This window comes from Nerophis ophidion, linkage group LG06 (genome assembly GCF_033978795.1).
Source record: "Nerophis ophidion isolate RoL-2023_Sa linkage group LG06, RoL_Noph_v1.0, whole genome shotgun sequence".
Classification (NCBI taxonomy): Eukaryota; Metazoa; Chordata; class Actinopteri; order Syngnathiformes; family Syngnathidae; genus Nerophis; species Nerophis ophidion.
The window spans coordinates 15,141,585-15,162,986 of NC_084616.1; the positions used below are offsets into that span (position 1 = coordinate 15,141,585).

Sequence of the window (21,402 nt, forward strand, 5' to 3'; positions counted from 1 at the left end):
AGGAAATATTGGAATATCACATAAAGCAGTGCCAGCCTCACATGTGGTGACGGTCCCTCTGAGCGCGAGGCCGACATTGTGCTCATACACTGGGAAGATGGACACATGGTAAAGCGTCTGCGAGGCGAGGCCTTGGAGCAGCACGGAGGAATGTGAGCCGGCCAACACCACCTTGAAATCAAAAGGACGTCCAAGAAACAAGACAGGGAAATGTAGCACGTGTTGTTGCTTGAAAAGAGTCATGAAGCCACGTCAGATCTACAACCTCTTGAGCACTCTGTCCCTCTGCGCTGTGGTAAACCACCCGGTACTGTTGGACAGGCTTGGCCGGGTTGGTCCAGTGTAACGTCACCTCTTTGGAGCCCAGCTCGGAGAAGCGGAGGTCAGTGGGACTCGGGTATGAGAGGACCGGGTCTACAGTTGGCTCGGCTTCTACGTCTGCAGCGGCAAACTTTTTGCCTTATGTCGTACAAAATGTATGATATTAATCTCATACACCTGCTACAAACCCCGTTTCCATATGAGTTGGAAAATTTTGTTAGATGTAAATATAAACGGAATACAATGATTTGCAAATCATTTTCAACCCATATTCAGTTGAATATGCTACAGAGACAAACTGATAAACATTTGTTTTTGCAAATAATTATTAACTTTAGAATTTGATGCCAGCAACATGTGACAAAGAAGTTGGGAAAGGTGGCAATAAATACTGATAGAGTTGAGGAATGCTCATCAAACACTTATTTGGAACATCCCATGGGTGTGCAGGCTAATTGGGAACAGGTGGGTGCCATGATTGGGTATAAAAACAGCTTCCCAAAAAATGCCCAGTCTTTCACAGGAAAGGATGGGGCGAGGTACACCCCTTTGTCCACAACTGCGAGAGCAAATAGTCAAACAGTTTAAGAACAACGTTTCTCAAAGTGCAATTGCAAGAAATTTAGGGATTTCAACATCTACGATCCATAATATCATCAGAAGGTTCAGATAATCTGGACAAATCACTCCACGTAAGCGGCGTGGCCGGAAACCAACATTGAATGACCGTGACCTCCGATCCCTCAGACGGCACTGTATCAAAAACCGACATCAATCTCTAAAGGATATCACCACATGGGCTCAGGAACACTTCAGAAAATGACTGTCACTAAATACAGTTAGTCACTACAACTGTAAGTGTGAGTTAAAGCTCTACTATGCAAAGCGAAAGCCATTTATCAACAACATCCAGAGACACCGCCGGCTTCTTTGGGCCCGAGATCATCTAAGATGGACTGATGCAGAGTGGAAAAGTGTTCTGTGGTCTGATGAGTCCACATTTCAAATTGTTTTTGGAAATATTCCACATCGAGTCATCCGGACCAAAGGAGAAGCGAACCATCCAGACTGTTATCGACGCAAAGTTCAAAAGCCAGCATCCGTGATGGTATGGGGGTGCATTAGTGCCCAAGGCATGGGTAACTTACACATCTTTGAAGGCATCATTAATGCTGAAAGGTACATACAGGTTTTGGAACAACATATGCTGCCATCTAAGGGCCGTCTTTTTCATGGACGCCCCTGCTTATTTCAGCAAGACAATGTCAAGCCACATTCAGGACGTGTTACAACAGTGTGGCTTCGTAAAAATAAGAGTGCAGGTACTTTCCTGGCCCGCCTGCAGCCCAGACCTGTCTCCCATCGAAAATGTGTGGTGCATTATGAAGCGTAAAATACGACAACAAGACCCCGCCCGGACTGTTGAACAACTTAAGCTGTACATCAAGCAAGAATGGGAGAGAATTCCACTTTCAAAGCTTCAACAATTACTTTCCTCATTTCCCAAACGTTTCAGTGTTGTTAAAAGAAAAGATGATGTAACACAGTGGTGAACATGCCCTTTCCCAACTACTTTGGCACATGTTGCAGCAATGAAATTCTAAGTTAATAATTATTTGCAAAAAAAAAAAAGTTTTTGAGTTTGAACATCAAATATGTTGTCTTTGTTGTGCATTCAATTGAATATGGATTGAAAAGGATTTGCAAATAATTGTATTCCGTTTATATTTACATCTAACACAACTTCCTGACTAATATGGAAACGGGGTTTGTATAAAGTGTTCTAAAACACTCACGGGTTAATAAAAACATGAATGCTAATGTATGCAAATGTGTGTTTTCATGTACTGATGTGTACACGGTCTCAGTGTAAAAAATAATAAGGTTGAAAAGATTTTTAAAAAGTGCCTTACGCTTAATGACGCCGCGATCTGCTATCCTCCCACACAGAATGTGCACCAGTCGGGTCACCAGTCTGCTGAGCAGAGGGAAGTCGTTGACGTTGTAGACGTTGTGGTCCACAGGCTCTGAAGCCACGTGTCTCAGCTCGGCTTCATCCGCGTTTTTCACTCCTAAAAGAACACAATTTGACCACAAACGTCAAACACGCTCATTAATGGACTATTATATGTGATATTTGTGTAGTATAATGTATACAACACGTTCCATCAAATATACTGTCATAAAAACTATTACCGGTATATTAAACATATATAATTTCCTTGTATTGACATTGACAAACTTTTGTGTTTTGTGCATGCTGACATGCACAAAACACAAAACCAGTTAAGTTGACACGTTGTGTAAATGGTAAATTAAAAACAGAATACAATGATTTGCAAATTATTTTTAACTTATATCCAATTGATTAGACTGCAAAGACAAGATATTTAACATTCGAACTGGTAAACTTTGTTACTTTTTACAAATATTATCTCATTTGGAATTTGATGCCTGCAACATGTTTCAAAAAAGCTGGCACAAGTGGCAAAAAAGACTGAGAAAGTTGAGGAATGCTCGTCAAACACTTATTTGGAACATCCCACAGGTGAACAGACTAATTGGGAACAGGTTGGTGCCATGATTGGGTATAAAAGCAGCTTCCATTAAATGCTCAGTCATTCATAAACAAGGATGGGGCGAGGGTCATCACTTTGTGAAAACATGAGCGAGTAAATTATCCAACAGTTTAACAACAACATTTCTCAACCAGCTATTGGGGGAAATCACTGCAAGTAAGTGATGATATCATGGACATTCGATACCTCACGCGTTACTACATCAAAAAGCGACATCAGCGTGTAAAGGATATCGCCACATGGGTTCAGGAACCCTTCAGAAAACCACTGTCAGTAACTGCAGTTGGTCGCTACGTCTGTAAGTGCAAGTTAAACCTCTACTATGCAAAGTGAAAGCCATTTATCAACAACACCCACAAGCTTCCCTGGGCCAGAGCTCATTTAAGATGGACTGATGCAAAGTGTAAAAGTGTTCCGTGGTCTGACGAGTCCACATTTCAAATTCTTTTTGGAAACTGTGGACGTCGTGTCCTCCGGAACAAAGAGGAAAAGAGCTATTTGGATTGTTATGGGTGCAAAGTTCAAAAGCCATCATCTGTAACGGTATGGGGGTGTATGAGTACCCAAGGCATAAACATAATAATAATAATAAGAATAATAATAATAATTGATTTTATTTGTATAAAGCACTTTACATTGAGCAAACAACCTCAAAGTGCTACAGTGTATTAAAAAAATAAATAATAGTATTAAAAATAATTATAAAAATATACTATAAATAAAAACTAAAACAGCCTAATAGCCAGAAATAGTATGCATATATTTATAAATCGGGGACGGCGTGGCGAAGTTGGTAGAGTGGCTATGCCAGCAATCTGAGGGTTACTGGTTAGATCCCCACCTTTTACCATCCTAGTCACGTCCGTATTGTCTTTGGGCAAGACACTTCACCCTTGCTCCTGATGGGTCCCGGTGAGCGCATTGCATGGCAGCTCCCGCCATCAGTGTGTGAATGAGTGTGTGAATGTGCGAATTTGGAAATACTGTCAAAGCGCTTTGGGCTCCTTAAAAAGAGGTAAGAAAAGCGCTATATAAGTATAACCCATTTACCATAAAAAGGCTTTTTTTAAAAAGAATGTTTTTTAAGCCTTTCTTAAAAACATCCACAGTCTGTGGTGCCCTCAGGTGGTCAGGGAGAGCGTTCCACAGACTGGGAGCAGCGGAGCAGAAAGCCCGGTCTCCCAAACATCTGTGAAGGCACCTTTATGTGCCAACTTAACTGGTTTTGGGGTTTGTAGATGGCCCAGTGCCTGCATGAACAGAACAGCCAATAAGGGCACAGCGAGGCCTCACAAGCCATGGTGCAGCGGAAGAATACATGCTGACTTACAGTAAACAAATCGCAACGTGGATTCTAATGGCTCACATTTACACAAAAACGGCAGAAAAAAATCTATCCTTAAATGTCAAATTGATGCTTCACACTCTTCAACCGCTTTTACAGCATTTTCAATACAAATACCTCACGTTGAGCCTCACCTACAGCGATGATCTCCACGCCGCCATTCTTCAGGCGCTTTGCGGCCGCGATAGCATCGTCCTGAGATTTACCGTCCGTCAGGAGGACCACAAAAAAGGGCGTGTCCGACCTGGCGCCTGACTCGGCTCTCATGTTCTCCTCCATGACGTGGAGCAGCGCCTGGCCTACAGATGAATGCATGTGGTGTAAAATGAATAATATAGTATTTAATACAGTTTCAGGGGTCAATTCATGATTTGTAAGTATTCAAAATGGCATTTTATATGGTATCAGAGCTCAATTCATGTTTTGTAAGTATTCAAAATGGCATTTAGCATTAAAAGATTACAGTTGGTACAAAATGCGGCTGCTAGACTTTTGACAAGAACAAGAAAGTTTGATCACATTACGCCTGTACTGGCTCACCTGCACTGGCTTCCTGTGCACTTAAGATGTGACTTTAAGGTTTTACTACTTACGTATAAAATACTACACGGTCTAGCTCCATCCTATCTTGCCGATTGTATTGTACCATATGTCCCGGCAAGAAATCTGCGTTCAAAGGACTCCGGCTTGTTAGTGATTCCCAAAGCCCAAAAAAAGTCTGCGGGCTATAGAGCGTTTTCCGTTCGGGCTCCAGTACTCTGGAATGCCCTCCCGGTAACAGTTCGAGATGCCACCTCAGTAGAAGCATTTAAGTCTCACCTTAAAACTCATTTGTATACTCTAGCCTTTAAATAGACTCCCTTTTTAGACCAGTTGATCTGCCGTTTCTTTTCTTTTTCTTCTATGTCCCACTCTCCCTTGTGGAGGGGGTCCGGTCCGATCCGGTGGCCATGTACTGCTTGCCTGTGTATCGGCTGGGGACATCTCTGCGATGCTGATCCGCCTCCGCTTGGGATGGTTTCCTGCTGGCTCCGCTGTGAACGGGACTCTCGCTGCTGTGTTGGATCCGCTTTGGACTGGACTCTCGCGACTGTGTTGGATCCATTGTGGATTGAACTTTCACAGTATCATGTTAGACCCGCTCGACATCCATTGCTTTCCTCCTCTCTAAGGTTCTCATAGTCATCATTGTCACCGACGTCCCACTGGGTCATTATTGTCACCGACGTCCCACTGGGTGTGAGTTTTCCTTGCCCTTATGTGGGCCTACCGAGGATGTCGTGGTGGTTTGTGCAGCCCTTTGAGACACTAGTGATTTAGGGCTATATAAGTAAACATTGATTGATTGATTGATTTTATATAGGGTCAGAGGTCAATTAATGTTTTGTAAGTATTCAAAATGGCATTTTATATAGTATCAGATGCCAATTAATGTTTTGTAAGTATTCAAAATGGCATTTTATATAGTATCAGAGGTCAATTAATGTTTTGTAAGTATTCAAAATGGCATTTTATATAGTATCAGAGGTCAATTGATGTTTTGTAAGTATTCAAAATGGCATTTTATATGGTATCAGAGCTCAATTCATGTTTTGTAAGTATTCAAAATGGCATTTTATATAGTATCAGAGGTCAATTAATGTTTTGTAAGTATTCAAAATGGCATTTTATATAGTATCAGATGCCAATTAATGTTTTGTAAGTATTCAAAATGGCATTTTATATAGTATCAGAGGTCAATTAATGTTTTGTAAGTATTCAAAATGGCATTTTATATAGTATCAGAGGTCAATTGATGTTTTGTAAGTATTCAAAATGGCATTTTATATGGTATCAGAGCTCAATTGATGTTTTGTAAGTATTCAAAATGGCATTTTATATAGTATCAGATGCCAATTAATGTTTTGTAAGTATTCAAAATGGCATTTTATATAGTATCAGAGGTCAATTGATGTTTTGTAAGTAGTTAATACACTATTTCATATAGTATTAGAGGTAATAGTATTGATAATTACAAAAAAGCTAGGTAAATAATTCATTAATAAATGGTGGGACTAAATAAGTCTCAAATCTTCCAATTCTTTTTTGGAAATGAAAACTCTTATCAATATGTTTGCTTTTAATTTTTATGTGTTGTTTTACTTGTACAGCATTTATTCTATCTACTGTATGTGCTTAACTGTATTGCTATTTTTGTTTGTATTGTTATTATAATTTTTTTAAATACATTTTCAAAACCAACATGTTTGAAATAAACTACTATACTCTACTGTTAAAGTCAATTCATGTTATATAAATATTTAATATAGTATTTCACATAGTAGAAGAGGTCAATTCATGTTAGGTAATTATAGTTCATGAGTATTTCAAGTAGAATCAGGTCAATTCATGATATGTTAAGGATTTTATTACAGTATGTGTTCGTTTATTCATATAGTATTTTATGTAGAGCGAGAAGTCAATTTGTGTAGTTTTTTTTCAAATAGTAATTTATGTAGGGTAAGTGGTCAATTCATGTTATATTAGTATTCAAGATAGTATTTTATGCAGTAGCATTGGTCAATTCATGTAAGGTAAGTATCTAAATTAGTATTCCTTGCAATATCAGAGGTACATTCATTTAATTTTACGTATTTAATACACTATTTCATATAAAATCAGAGGTCGATATGTCTTTTAAGTAGTTAATACAGTATTTAATATGGTATGAGAGGTCAATTTTATCTGCGATGAGGGGGCGACTTGTCCAGGGTGTACCCCGCCCTCCGCCCGATTGTAGCTGGGACAGGCAACAGTGCCCCCCGCGACCCCAAAGGGAATAAGCGGTAGGAAATGGATGGAGGTCAATTTTATTTTCTATTTCGTATACAGTAGTATTTCATATAGTTTTAGAGGTCAATTGAAGTTATATTAGTATTAAATATAATATTCCATACAGTGTCATTGGTCAATTCATGCTAAAATAGTATTTCATGTAGTATCATAGGCAAATGCATGTCATGTATTAAGTATTAATTACAGTATTTCATATAGTATCAGAGGTCATTTCATGTTTTGTAAGGATTCAATGCAGTATTCCATATAGTAGCAGATATCAATTCATGTTTTGTATTTCATATAATATTTCATGTAGTAGCAGAGGTCAACACATGTTATGTTAATATTGAATATAATATTTTACATAGTAGCAGAGGTCAATTCATGTCATGTTAGTATTTAATATAGTATTCCATGCAGTATCACTGGTCCATTCTGTTAAGTATACAGTATATTTAAAAGAGTATTTCATGTAGTATCAGACATATTGAGTCATTTAATACAGTATTTCATATAATATCAGAGGTCAATTTGTTTTACAAGTATTTCATATAGTATCAAAGGTCACATTTTGTAAGTATTTAATATAGTATTTTACGTAGGAGGAGAGGTCAATTCATATTTTCTATTTTATATAGTATTTCATGTATTATGAGATTATAAGTTTTGTTGTCATATACCCTGGTATTTAATATAGTATCAGAGGTCAGTTTGTGTTATGTTAGTATTTAATATAGTATTTCATGGAGAAACATTGGTCAATTCATGATAGGTATGTAATTAAAATTGTATTTCATGCAGTATCACAGGTAAATTCATGTTTTGTAAGTATTTGATATAGAATTTCATTAGTATGAGGTCAATTTGTGTTAGTGAGTATGGTAGTATTTCATATAGTTTCAGAGGTAAATTGATGTTTTGACATGACCTGTAAAAGTGTTTCCTCCCTTGTATCTGAAGTTTCTTACGGCCTCCACCAGCTGTTGTTTGGTGGTGAAGTTGTTGAGCTGCCATTCTGTACGAGGGTCTCTACTGTACTGAGTCAAGCCTGGAAGAAAAAAAACATGTGCCTACCGTTACCACATCTTTTGTACATAGACTCGGTGCTCATAGTTACAAAAGTACTATGTATTTACAAGCTGAGTACTGTGTGTTTACAAGCCTAGTACAGTCAGTGTATTTACAAGAGTACTGTAGGTAGTGTTGGGCGATATATCGATATACTCGATATATCGGGGGTTTGTCTCAGTGCGATATAGAAAATGACTATACCGTGATATTCGAGTGTACGTTCTCACGCAGTTGCTTTTAGCTACGGGCATTACACTACAGGCGTTTCTCACTCTTTCTTGTCTTGCCTTCTCACAGAGACTTAAAGGGGAACATTATCACAAGACCTATGTAAGCGTCAATATATACCTTGATGGTGCAAAAAAAAAGACCATATATTTTTTTAACTGATTTCCGAACTCTAAATGGGTGAATTTTCTGTTTATCGCTCTGGAGGCGATGACGTCAGAATGTGACGTCGCCGAGGTAATACAGCCGCCATTTTCATTTTCAACACATTGTAAACATTGGGTCTCAGCTCTGTTATTTTCCGTTTTTTCGACTATTTTTTGGAACCTGGGAGACATCATGCCTCGTCGGTGTGTTGTCGGAGGGTGTAACAACACTAACAGGGAGGGATTCAAGTTGCACCACTGGCCCGAAGATGCGAAAGTGTCTGCCGCCAGACCCCCATTGAATGTGCTAGTGTCTCCACATTTTACCGGCGATGACAGACATGGCACAGAGATGTATGGATAACTTGCAGATGCATTTGCGATGATAACGTCAACGAAATCACAAAGGTGAGTTTTGTTGATGTTGACCGCCAGCTAATCGATGCTAACATGCTACGCTAATCGATGCTAACATGCTATTTATCGGCGGTGCTAAAGCAGACATGGCACAGAGATGTATGGATAACCTGCAGATGCATTTGCAACTATATTACGTTTCCTTCCACCTACATTTGATGCGAAAAAAACACTTACCAATCGACGGATTTAAGTTGCTCCAGTGTCACAAGATGCGAAAGTCCTGATCATTTGGTCCGCACATTTTACCGGCGATGCTAACGCAGCTATTCGGCAATGTTATGGCTATGAATAGCGTCAATAGCTATTTGCTCAATAGCTTCAGTTTCTTCTTCAATACTTTCATACTCCAACCATCTTTTTCAATACATGCGTAATCTGTTGAATCGCTTAAACTGCTGAAATCCGAGTTTGAATCCGAGCTAATGTCACTATATCTTGCTGTGGTATTCGCAATTGTTTGTTTACATTGGCAGCACTGTATGACGTCAGAGGGAAATGGATGGTCGCATCGCAAATAGCGAAAATCAAGCACTTTAAAGCTTTTTTTAGGGCTATTCCAAGACCGGTAAAATTTTGAAAAAAAATTCAAAAAATACAACAAGCCACTGGGAACTGATTTTTATTGTTTTGAACCCTTTTGAAATTGTGATAATGTTCCCCTTTAAAACAAGCGCATCTTCTTAGATACGTCACATACTGTCCTACGTGCAACGTCATACGCCCTCGCGGAGCAGAGAGGTAGCGGCATGGTAACATTAGCTGTGACGCTAACAGAGTGGTGCGAGTGGTAATACGAGAGAAAGAAGGTGCGAATCTGGTAACACATGAAGAAGGAATTAACTACACGAGAAAAACAGCACGGGGTCCATTGTCTTGCGGTGGTTTGGCTGCTTATTTCAGCAAGACAATGCCAAGCCACATTCAGTACGTGTTATAACATCGTGGCTTCGTAAAAAAAGAGTGCGGGTACTTTCCTGGCCCGCCTGCAGTCCAGACCTGTCTCCCATGGAAAATGTGTGGCGCATTATGAAGCGTAAAATACGGCAGCGGAGACCCTGGACTGTTGAATGACTGAAGCTCTACATAAAACAAGAATGGGAAAGAATTCCACTTTCAAAGCTTCAACAATTAGCTTCCTCAGTTCCCAAACATTTATTGAGTGTTGTTAAAAGAAAAGGTGATGTAACATAGTGGTGAACATGCCCTTTCCCAACTACTTTGGCATGTGTTGCAGCCATGCAATTGTAAGTTAATTATTATTTGCAAAAAATGAATCAAAGTTTATGTGTTTGAACATCAAATATCTTGTCTTCGTAGTGCATTCAACTGAATATGGGTTGAAAATGATTTGCAAATAATTGTATTCCATTTATATTTACATCTAACACAATTTCCCAACTCATATGGAAACAGGGTTTGTATAATATGATACATATTATATAATTTATTATTATTATTGTCTATTGAGAGCAAACTGTTGTGCTGAATTTCCCCCAGGTGTCAATAAAGTACTTTCTATTCTATCTATTCAATTCTATGATGCACAATGTTACCTGTAAATGTGAAGTCAACTGTAAAGTTAAAACACGCGTCTCACCAATCTGAACGTGGTCAGGTCCGATGCGAAAGGGCGTCATCAGTCCCTCCAAGAAGTCCCGGACCCGCCTGAAGTTTGTGCGTCCGATGCTCCATGAGCCGTCCACCAAAAACACGATATCTGCCGCGGCCTCAGTGTCGCACTCGAACGGTTTCCTGGGAAACGCCCCTGAAATAGAGTCGGAATACAGAAGGGACTTTTCACTGGAACTTTTATTATTGAGAAGACAGCACAAGGATATTAAGATGAAATGCAGCACACAGGTGTCAGCATGACGTGTGCATGAACACGAGTTCCTCCTCCTTCGTGTAAATGCATGTTCCCTTGAAGTAAAGATGACAAACGCGCCCTGCAGCTCAACATCACAGCTTTTCATTATCCTTTCGTGTAAACACTGTCATCACTGTCTTGCTTTCAAGCCTCTTTACTTCCACACAGAGCTGCTACAATCACGCGCCAGTAAGCCTTTAATATTCATCTGACATGTTCCTGACTACAAGATGTAGAAACGTAGGACTGAGGGTTACCTGGAAGTGTCTGAGTAGGAGCAGGTATCTTCTGAGGTTTCCCCTCGCTCTGTTTGCCCGCTGTCGTCTTCTGCTGCTCCTTGTTTTCCACCTTGGAACGGTCCTTCTTCCTCTTCCACTTCTCTTTGGGGGACTTGTCTGGGGCCTCGTAGGGGGCCGTGGGGGAAGGTTCCGTAGATGTTGGCTCTGGCACAGCGAGGCAATAGTGGGTTATAGCAGTAGTTCTCAAATGGGGGTACGTGTACCCCTGGGAGTAGTTGAAGGTATGCCACACCAACAAAATGCCCAAGCAACCATTTCCACATCAACACCGTATGAAAAGAATAGTTAACAACAGAAAAAGATAATGTCCGCAGGAACCTACCACATAGCGAAGGACATACACTATTTGATTTGAAGGTATGCCAAGCGGTACATGAGATTTTTTTTTAAATATTCTAAAAATAGCAAGAATTCAAAAATCCTTGATAAATATATTTATTGAATAATACTTCAACGAAATATGAATGCAAGTTCATAAACTGTGAAAAGAAATGCAACAATGCAATATTCAGTGTTGACAGCTAGATTTTTTGTGGACATGTTCCCTAAATATTGATGTTAAAGATGTCTTTTTTTGTGAAGAAATGTTTACAATTAAGTTCATGAATCCAGATGGATCTCTATTACAATCCCCAAAGAGGGCACTTTAAGTTGATGATTACTTCAATGTGTATAAATCTTTATTTATAATTGAATCACTTGATTATTTTTCAACAAGATTTTAGTTATTTGTGTATCTTTTTTTCCAAATAGTTAAAAAAAGATGACTACAAATGAGCAATATTGTTATACAGTTTAATAAATCAGAAACTGATGACATAGTGCTGTATTTTACTTCTTTATCTCTTTTTTTCAACCAAAAATGCTTTGCTCTGATTAGGGGGTACTTGAATTTAAAAAATGTTCACAGGGGGTACATCACTGAAAAAAGGTTGAGAACCACTGGTCCAGGGTGAACCCCGCCGTCCACCCAAATGCAGCTGAGATAGGCTGCAGCGACCCCCGAACGGGACATGCGGAAAAAAATGGATGGATATATATATAAAATAAATACATAGAGCTATACTGCCCTCTTGTGGTTCTGTGCCGTCACAACTCCTCCTCCAACCATAACAGTATTAGCGATATTGTTATCATAAGCGCTAACGCAGAGAACTACTTTTAGGTAGGTAACTAGCTTATTCTGCGACATTGACATATTGAGCCGCTGCATCGCCTGTGAATCAGTGAAAGTTAATTCCAGATTACAAATCCTGCCTCTCACCTGGATTGTAGAAAGTTGTTGCCATGAACCGAGAAGTTGCTGAACTGTGACGTCCAACTTAGACCCGTAGATGGCGAGAAAGACATGAAAAGACGCTCTTTTGCAACACCTTCTTTTAAACCCTTTGTGAGGATTATGATTAATTGTTAATCTAAACCCAAAAATATCAACATCCCATCAGTCGGCATCCTAGTGAGAGCAAACATTGTACAGTAAGGGATTGTTTTATTGAGTTCGTAGTTTGTATTTCTTGATTAGCATTTAGCAATACTGCTATATGATGGTTAGTGTTTCACTAAAATTTAAATATTTTTAGCACGCAGTTCATCGTCCATATATTCAGGCTGTAAAATGTAAGATTTTGAATCATCAATTGTTCCAAAGTTGTCTTTGTTGTCCCCAATGAAGTCTGGATGAGTAGTAGTGTTGTGGTTGGAGGGAAAAGCGAACGCTGCGATGTGTCTGTGAAATGAATGCGCCTTCAAATGAGCAATATGGGTAAATATTACATACTATTATGAATGTGCCTGTTACTACATGACATATACTGTATACTTAGAGCATGTATATAAAAGACTGATGGATGTTTTTTAGAACGCTTTATAGGCGACTCCAGTTGGCTCCATTGTTAGCTGACTTTTGCTAATGTTTATTTACTAGTTAGAATGGATTAAAAAAAAAACAACATATGTGTGCTTTTCTTACATAAGGATTGTGAATGATAGGCAAAATTCCAAAAGAAGTGCAGTTCCCCTTTTAAGCCGAAAGGCAGATTATAAACTCTCCCAGGCTTATGCTGAGTCATCAAACCGATGTAGTGAGTCACAATTGACTTTTACCTGCATTAGCGCGAGCAGCAGGCGTGGCAACTGTGTTTGGAAAGAGGACTGGAGGCAAACCCGCCACGGCCTCCGTTACGTCATCCAGGTCCCCGGATCCCGACCCGCCTGGCAGTGACTTCCTCTTTTGGCCGCTGCGAACCATCTCCTCCTCCCGCAGACCTTCCACTGAGATGAAACAAAAGCTGGATGAAAATGCAGCTAGACTTATTTAAAGGTCGCTCGATTGTGCAAAATGTACTTTTGAATGATTTTGGAACTGTAATGTGGGCTTATGAGCAACAAGCACGAAACAAAATCTATCATAGCCCGTTTTTCAACTTGCGTCTTTTCATGACGTCATGAAGGAAAAAGATCTTTGCTCGAGGACATCATGCCACGTCCGACCCGCTCCTAGCTAAATAAGCCCACCACTTTACAGAAAACAGCTTTTAAAAAAAGCAGGCTTTGCTCCACATAACCATAAAAGTTTCTTCATAGCAGTTCCACTGTAGACACGGCACAGGAGCCAAGCGTGCAGTTTTAACAAAGTTTTATTGTGCATAGATTGATTGTCAAAGTCTTTCTCCAGTCCGTATCCTTTCTCCTCCCTTGCTCTCGGCCGCTTACTATCAGCTGTGTCTCGCCGTCAGCACGTGCCCCGCCCCCATCCGATGGTGCACATCCTCACCACCATAGACAGAGGCAGTGACCTTTGCGTCTGCAGGCGCGCTGGCCACACCTCCCCCCACACAATAACTTTTATTTTTTTAAGAGTCGTAATGCGTAAAATTCGCGGACATTGAATTGCTCCAGCGCACGAGAGCAGTGGCCCTATAGCATAGCTCGGTTGGTAGAGTGGCCGTGCCAGAAACTTGAGGGTTCCAGGTTCGATTCCCTAGTCACTGCCGTTGTGTTCTTGGGCAAGACACTTTAACCCACCTGCCCCCAGTGCCACCCACACTGGTTTAAGTGTAACTAAGATAATGGGTTTCACAATGCAAAGCGCTTTGAGTCAATAGAGAAAACCGCTATATAAACATAATTCACTTCACTTATTGGTGATCGAGCTTGCGCTGCCGGTGATGTGGCCTGTGTGTGTGGATGTCACGTCTATGGGATCATGTCTTGTTTCGGTCATGTTCGGTTTAGTTTTTTGGACATTCAGTTCCTGTTCCTGCACTTCCTTGTTTGTTTTATTACCATAGCAACTCATTAGTTTTCACCTTTTCCTCATGTCACGCCCCTGTCCTCATGTCTCACACCTGTTTGCACTTATGATGGCCAGTATTTAAACCTATAGTTGCCAGGTGGTCAGCCTGGCGACTTTACACATACTTCCTTTATGCCATGCCATGCTGTTAAATCCCTCCTGCCCAAGCCACGTAAGCTTTTATTATTTTTTAGTTCTGCCTTTGTGCTTTGTTTGTTTTCATAGTCTAGTTTTGTACCGCCATTGTGCGCGCCTTTTGTTTGCCTTTTTTGTAGTTTGTTAGCGTATTAATAAATATGTACCTTCATTCACGCCTTGCTCGTCCCAACTTTCCTTTGCATCGGAAAAACAAACCATTCCATAGTCCAAGTCTTGACAGTGGAAGGGGAGATGGCTCAGAAAAACAACAACACAGTGGAAAACCAGCAAAGAAGTCAGCGACAGAGCCTTTGCGATCATTTAAAAGTGAAAAAAGACATTGTGGGGAAATATTTGCAACGTCAAACCGAGCTGGCAGTTCACAATATCACTGCATCGATGATAGAATATCACTAGAAATAATCATGCATATTTTGGAGCAGCAAACGTGCAGCAACAAGGTACAAGTCAATTTTGGCAACATCTTATATGTTGAATTGCATAATGAATGTTTTATTAAAACACGTGTGAGGGCTTGTTCGCATCTACAGTTTGAATGGTAATGGTAAAGAGTTGTTTTTCCAAAAAAACAAATACCATTTCTCCAAATAATACCTTTTCAAATGTGTATGTTAAATTGTTGAATGCACTGTTACCCACTATATCGGGCCTGCAGCGAAGCGGGGTGTGCCAAGACCGGCCCTGAAGGTGCGTATGTAATCACCTGTCGCTCTGTTTAAACAGCAGCCGGGGACAATCCATTAAGCTGTGCGGCTTCGTAGCTTACCAACATTGTCCTAAAAACATTTTGACAGATTTTTAAACGCCATGTTTAATGTTCTATATTCTCCATGAAACATGAAAGTATTGGGCTTGGTTGCTGGCGTCATCTTGCAGTCGCCACATATCTCTTATGTGTGACTGCCATCTACTGGTCACACCATGTACCAAATAAAGTGCTTCAAGGTCAGTAAGCATAATCAGAACTATGCCATACATTAGGCTATAAAGCGCACAGTTGATTTTTCAGATAATCTATTTAGTCTGAAAATTACGGTTTATGTAATATTTGATATAGAAGAGCCAAATTATCACCTTAATTGAGAATAATTACCAACAACAATCCCGCCATGTGGCACAAAGACAACATACAGCCACGGTGAAAAAGAGGTCTCACTGTGTCAGTAGAAATGGCCGGGTGAAGAACAGGAAGAAGTAAAAGGAAAGTAACTGTTATGATCCGCTGCCCGGATCATATTATGTTTTGGTTTTGAGTCTTTCGTATTATGTTCTGCTTTACCTTAGTTCCTGGTTGCACTTCCTTGTTTGATCTTGTCTCCATAGTTACTTATTAGTTTCACCTGCCACTTGTTTCTTGACGCGCACCTGCCTTGTGATTGCCTGCCTTTTCCGTTGATTCGACCTTGATTCCTAATTTGTGTTCGCACAACAGTGAGGACCTTGATCCTCGATCCGGTAATCCCATACCTGTACTTGCTAGCTTCCCCACTAAGCCTTTGTTCCTCTAGCTCCCATGCTAGTAGTTTTGTTTTGCCTTGTGCAAGTTTTTCTGTTCATAGTCTGTTTTCATTATAAATAAACCCTTGTTTCTTACATTCACGCTGTGTCCGTAGCACGACTGCATCCTGAGAGAACGACCCGCATCACCACGATGCCACGTAATCGTCACAGTAATATTTTATCTGAGTCTTTAAACTACTTAGCTTGTTGATGAGTTTGTTTGGTTTTGTATTGTGTAGTTATATTTATACAGTAATTATTATTCCGTGACTGTACATTTTTTGCTTGTTTTCTTATTGATGCTTTTATTTTCTTCTGTATTGTGTAGTTATAATGATATGCTTTTACTTGTAATTGTGTTGAGTTTGTGGGCCCCAGGAAGACTAGTGGGTTGTTGTAGCAACCAGATAATGGGGATCCTGAATAAAATTCAAATCAAATCAAATATCTAATAAATAGGGTAAAACTGCGATGAAGTGGCGACTTGTCAAGAAATCTGCGTTACAGATCTTTTATTACAGCCCCAAAAAAGTCTGCGGGCTATAGAGCGTTTTCTATTCAGGCTCCAGTACTATGGAATGCCCTCCCGGTAACAGTTGGAGATGCTACCTCAGTAGAAGCATTTAGTCCCATCTTAAAACTCATTTGTATACTCTAGCCTTTAAATAGACCCCTAGACCAGTTGATCTGCCGCTTCTTTTCTTTCCTGCTCTGCCCCCCTCTCTCTTGTGGAGGGGGAGGCACAGGTCCGGTGGCCATGGATGAAGTGCTGGCTGTCACAATATTATGTTAGACCCACTCAACCTCCATTGCATTCGGTCTCCCCTAGAGGGACGGGGGTCACCCACATCTGCGGTCCTCTCCAAGGTTGTTCATAGTCATCCACATTGACGTCCCACTGGGTTGTGAGTTTTTCCTTGCCCTTTTGTGGGCTCTGAACCGAGGATGTCGTTGTGGCTTATACAGCCCTTTGAGGCACTTGTTATTTAGGGCTATATACTGTAAATAAACAATTGATTGGTTGTCCAGGGTGTACCCCGCATTCCGCCTGTATGCAACTGAGATAGGCTCCAGCAACCCCCGGGACCCCATAAGGGAAAAGGGCCAGAAAATGGATGGATGGATGGAAATAGGGTAAAAAATTTTCATAGACACAGGTTTCTTTTTATAGCATTTACCGCGTATCTATTTATTACACAGGAGAAACGGGGTCACTTCTAGGTGTCAGAATGTGGACTGTGGTGGGGTTTGTTTTCCCGGAATGCAAATGAAGGTGATGGGACATGGCGTGAAAGTACATACATGATTTTAATCTTAACTCATAAGCTTCAAACAAAAGGCACTCACAGTGGAGGCACAAAACTTAACATAGGGAGCAAAACTAATACTTAAACATAAACTATGAACATAAAACCTGAACAAGGCAGCATGAACAATGAACATCCGTACGAACTATGGCACGGATGGAGCAAAAACAAGAGTGATGATACCAGAACGACCAACAGAAAATGACAGGCTTAAATAGTGACATGATTAACAACAGGTGCGTGAATTCCAACAAATGAGGCAGGCGAAACTAATGAGTTGTCATGGAAACTAAAACAAACCAAGGTGCGCAAAAACAGGAATTAATGGAGTCAAAAACAAACAGAACATAACTAAACAGAACATGATCACAAGACATGACACTGGGTGTGTTTTGTCCTGCATTCAGCTGACTTCACAACGGATTGCACATTCTTGGGTCACCGTGCTCATCTCCTAATTTACATTCTTTCCATACACGTGCCTGCCTTACACTGGTCCGCTCATTGTCTAAAAGACGAGGTCAACCACTTGAAAATTGAAGGTGAACCCTTTAAGAGGCAAACAGTTAACTGTGCTTGAGATAATCACAGAGATCACTAGGGAGGAAAAGGTAAAAAAAAAAAATGCTTCCAGACTTCCATCATTCATACCAGAATGACAGCCAATGTTACGAGTTTCCATACTGAGAGTATTTCAGGCCTGCCTGGACAGGTGTGAGACGACACAGTAACCTACAAGCACCGGCACGGTTGCACAATGCGGCGCTCACAGGAACTTCGGGACATATCGATCCAAAACCACGCTAAGAATGTCAAAAATCATCATATCAAAAATCATCATATCGACATGATATGGGGTGACATCCAGCCATTGAGCACAGAAATGAATGCTTTTAAACAGACATTATTTCCATCCAGTGATGATATTAACATGATATGTGATGCTATTAAGTCGTTAAGCACTGCATATTATTGATTTTAACCTTCCTCTTGTGTTAGCTTTCTGTTACCATCTCTTATGTTAACGGGTCGGTTTTGACCCATGTCTTAAATCAGCTGCAAAATACACTAAAAACAATTATCTATCATCCAATTTGTTTCTCGTCTCTTGGTTACCTTGTTAGGCTTCCTTATCCTTGAAAATATTGGTTTTAATATTTTTGGTTTGGGCCATTGGGCCTTTTTTTTGTCAGTATACCCCTCGATTTCAATTTTTAAAAATGGTAAAACGAACCTCAAGAGAATCATATAAATAAAAAAAAGGTTGTTGTGTTACCTAACAATTACTAAGGGGTATTAGAACACATCTCTTAAATAAATGTGCTTTATTTATTTTTTCATTTTAAGAATTTTAACTATAGTAACATCTATGTGGGTCAATTTCGACCCATATATATTTACTTCAAGAAAAAGGCTAAAAAGTATTTTTCTCAGCAACAGAAATCCAACATCAAACAAACAACAACCAATCAAGCAAATGAAACCAAGAGAAATAGATTACTAGTTCCAAAACTAATAAAAAAAACAAAATCAGAGTGGCAAAAAGTGACACTTTTAGTGTCCGTCTTTTGTTTGTTTTTGTACAGGATAACAAGGTAAAATGAGAATCCACTGAAGCTCACATGATTGGGAGAGGAGCTGGCTGTCAGTGTGTTCAGTTTTGGCTCTTATCATTGCTTTATCATCTTATTTTTATAACTGGGTCGACCCTAACAACACCAAGGGCATAATTTCTACCAGAGCATTTTATAATTTAGTGAAAAAAATTAAAATGTTTTATTTTGTTGACAAAGAGGTTCCTGACAAAGTCAAAAAGCTTTGATGCAAAAAAATAAATGTATGTGGGGTTTTTATGCATTTAAAAACTAAAACGGGTCGGTGCCGACCCTAACACAAGACGAAGGTTAAACAAGCCACATTACCATCCTGTGACGATATCGACATGATATAAACTGATGTGATGAAAAAGTATTAAGAGAAGCATATTATTGCTTTAAAACAGACCTTATTTCCATTCTGTGTTGATATCGATATAATTTGTGAGGATATGTAGTCATTAAGATGAGCGTATTATTGCTTAAACAGATATCGATATGATACGGTCTGATATCATGTCATTAAGCACAGCATATTACTGCTTCTGAACAGACTTCATTTCAATCCAGTGATAGCGGTATGATATCAAGTCATTAAGAGAAGCATATTATTGCTTTAAAACAGACCTTATTTCCATCCTGTGTTGATATCGATTTAATTTGTGAGGATATGTAGTCATTAAGAGGAGCATATTATTGCTTAAACGGACATGGATATGATACGGGCTGATATCATGTCATTAAGCACAGCATATTACTGCTTCTGAACAGACTTCATTTCAATCCAGTGAAATCGGTATGGTTGGGCTGATATCAAGTCATTAAGGGAAGCATATTGTTGCTTTAAAACAGACCTTATTTTCAAAAATCTGTAGAATAAATATTACATTTCTGTCAACAAAGATTTGCGTCAGTATGCGACAAATAGTCATTTTGATAGTAATTAATATAGGCACTTACATAATGTGTTGTCTTCATTATAGCACCTATATAGGACTTTTAAAGTCATTTTGATAGTAGGCTGATATATTTACTATAGACCAGTGGTCCCCAAACTTATTGACTCGGGGGCCGCATTGGTTAAAATATATAAATATAAATATAAATATATAAATATATATATATATATATATATTGTCTTGGCGGCTAAGAGACACAGAGTAACAAGCAGTAGAAAATGAATTAGAAAGGACAGATTTAAAAAAAAAAAAATCAAAATTAATTGTTTATATTTTTTTTAAACTTGGGACTTCCCGCGGGCCGGATTTTGAACGCTGGCAGGCCGGATCCGGCCTGTGGGCCGTAGTTTGGGGACCCCTGCTATAGACACTTACATCAGGTGTTGCCTTCATTACAACACATATAAGGCTTTTAATTTTTGCAGCTCCAGACATTTTTTTGTTGTTGTATTTTTAGTCCAATATGGCTCTTTCAACATTTTGGGTTGCGTCCTTTGAACATGATAATAATAATAATTGAAGATAATAAACGAAAAGAGATAGATGGATTACTGGTATATCAGTCCCGGGCAATTATTTTGACCCGGGGGGCCAAATTTAGAGAAAATAATGTGCCTGGGGGCCGGTATATCTGATTTTTAGGAACACTAATACAAGAACTCACAATAAAGTCTAATTGAATGCTAATAACGTTAGGACGGACTGTCTTAAAAAACGGAATGGAATATCAATTTTTTTACTGAATGAGACACCCAGAAAGTACGTGAAAACAAAGAATGTGAGATTTACAATATTAACTATGAACAATAAAACACTGAATATTGGCAACATATGAACGTCACACCCCCTCTCGATAAACATTATTTACAATCAAAAGAAACACAATAAAACCGCAACTAACACAGCAAAATATAAAAACAACCCACCTACAATCTGATATATCTGATACATAACTAAGATTTAGAACTTTGTTGTTAAAATCTCCTTCTGCGTCTGTCCCTGACACCCACATTTTAGGCTGGCCGCTCTGGAAACCATACTTGCCAACCCTCCCGGGTTTTCCGGGAGACTCCCGAAATTCAGCGCCTCTCCCGAAAACCTCCCGGGAAAATTGTTCTCCCGAAAATCTCCCGAAATTCAGGCGGAGCTGGAGGCCACGCCCCCTCCAGCTCCATGCGGACCCGAGTGACGTGTCGACAGCCTGTTTTCACGTCCGCTTTCTAACAATATAAACAGAGTGCCTGCCCAATGATGTTATAACTGTGGAATGATCGAGGGCGAGTTCTTGGTTTCTTATGTGGGATTATTGTTAGGCAGTCTCATTAACGTCCTCCCAGCGCGGCAACAACACACAACAACAGCAGTCACGTTTTCGTAAACAGCAATGTTGTGACACTCTTAAACAGGACAATACTTCCATCTACTGTGCATGCATATGTGACAATAACATCTACGGCTTTTAGAGCAGTGGTTCTCAACCTTTTTTCAGAGATG

General features: G+C 39.6%; 1 protein-coding gene across 1 annotated transcript in view; it reads right to left on the reverse strand.

The window, feature by feature from the left end:
- The window catches only part of LOC133554244 (collagen alpha-1(XX) chain), a 91,654-nt gene that overhangs the window by 49,147 nt on the left and 21,105 nt on the right, over positions 1-21,402 (reverse strand). Inside the window, exons 5-12 of the mRNA XM_061902738.1 lie at positions 13,197-13,364; positions 11,052-11,237; positions 10,525-10,692; positions 7,991-8,110; positions 4,380-4,544; positions 2,235-2,393; positions 266-459; positions 42-171 (exon numbers count right to left, since the gene is read on the reverse strand). Coding sequence (XP_061758722.1) covers positions 42-171; positions 266-459; positions 2,235-2,393; positions 4,380-4,544; positions 7,991-8,110; positions 10,525-10,692; positions 11,052-11,237; positions 13,197-13,364 — 1,290 coding nt within the window. The remainder of the gene's footprint in view (positions 1-41; positions 172-265; positions 460-2,234; positions 2,394-4,379; positions 4,545-7,990; positions 8,111-10,524; positions 10,693-11,051; positions 11,238-13,196; positions 13,365-21,402) is intronic.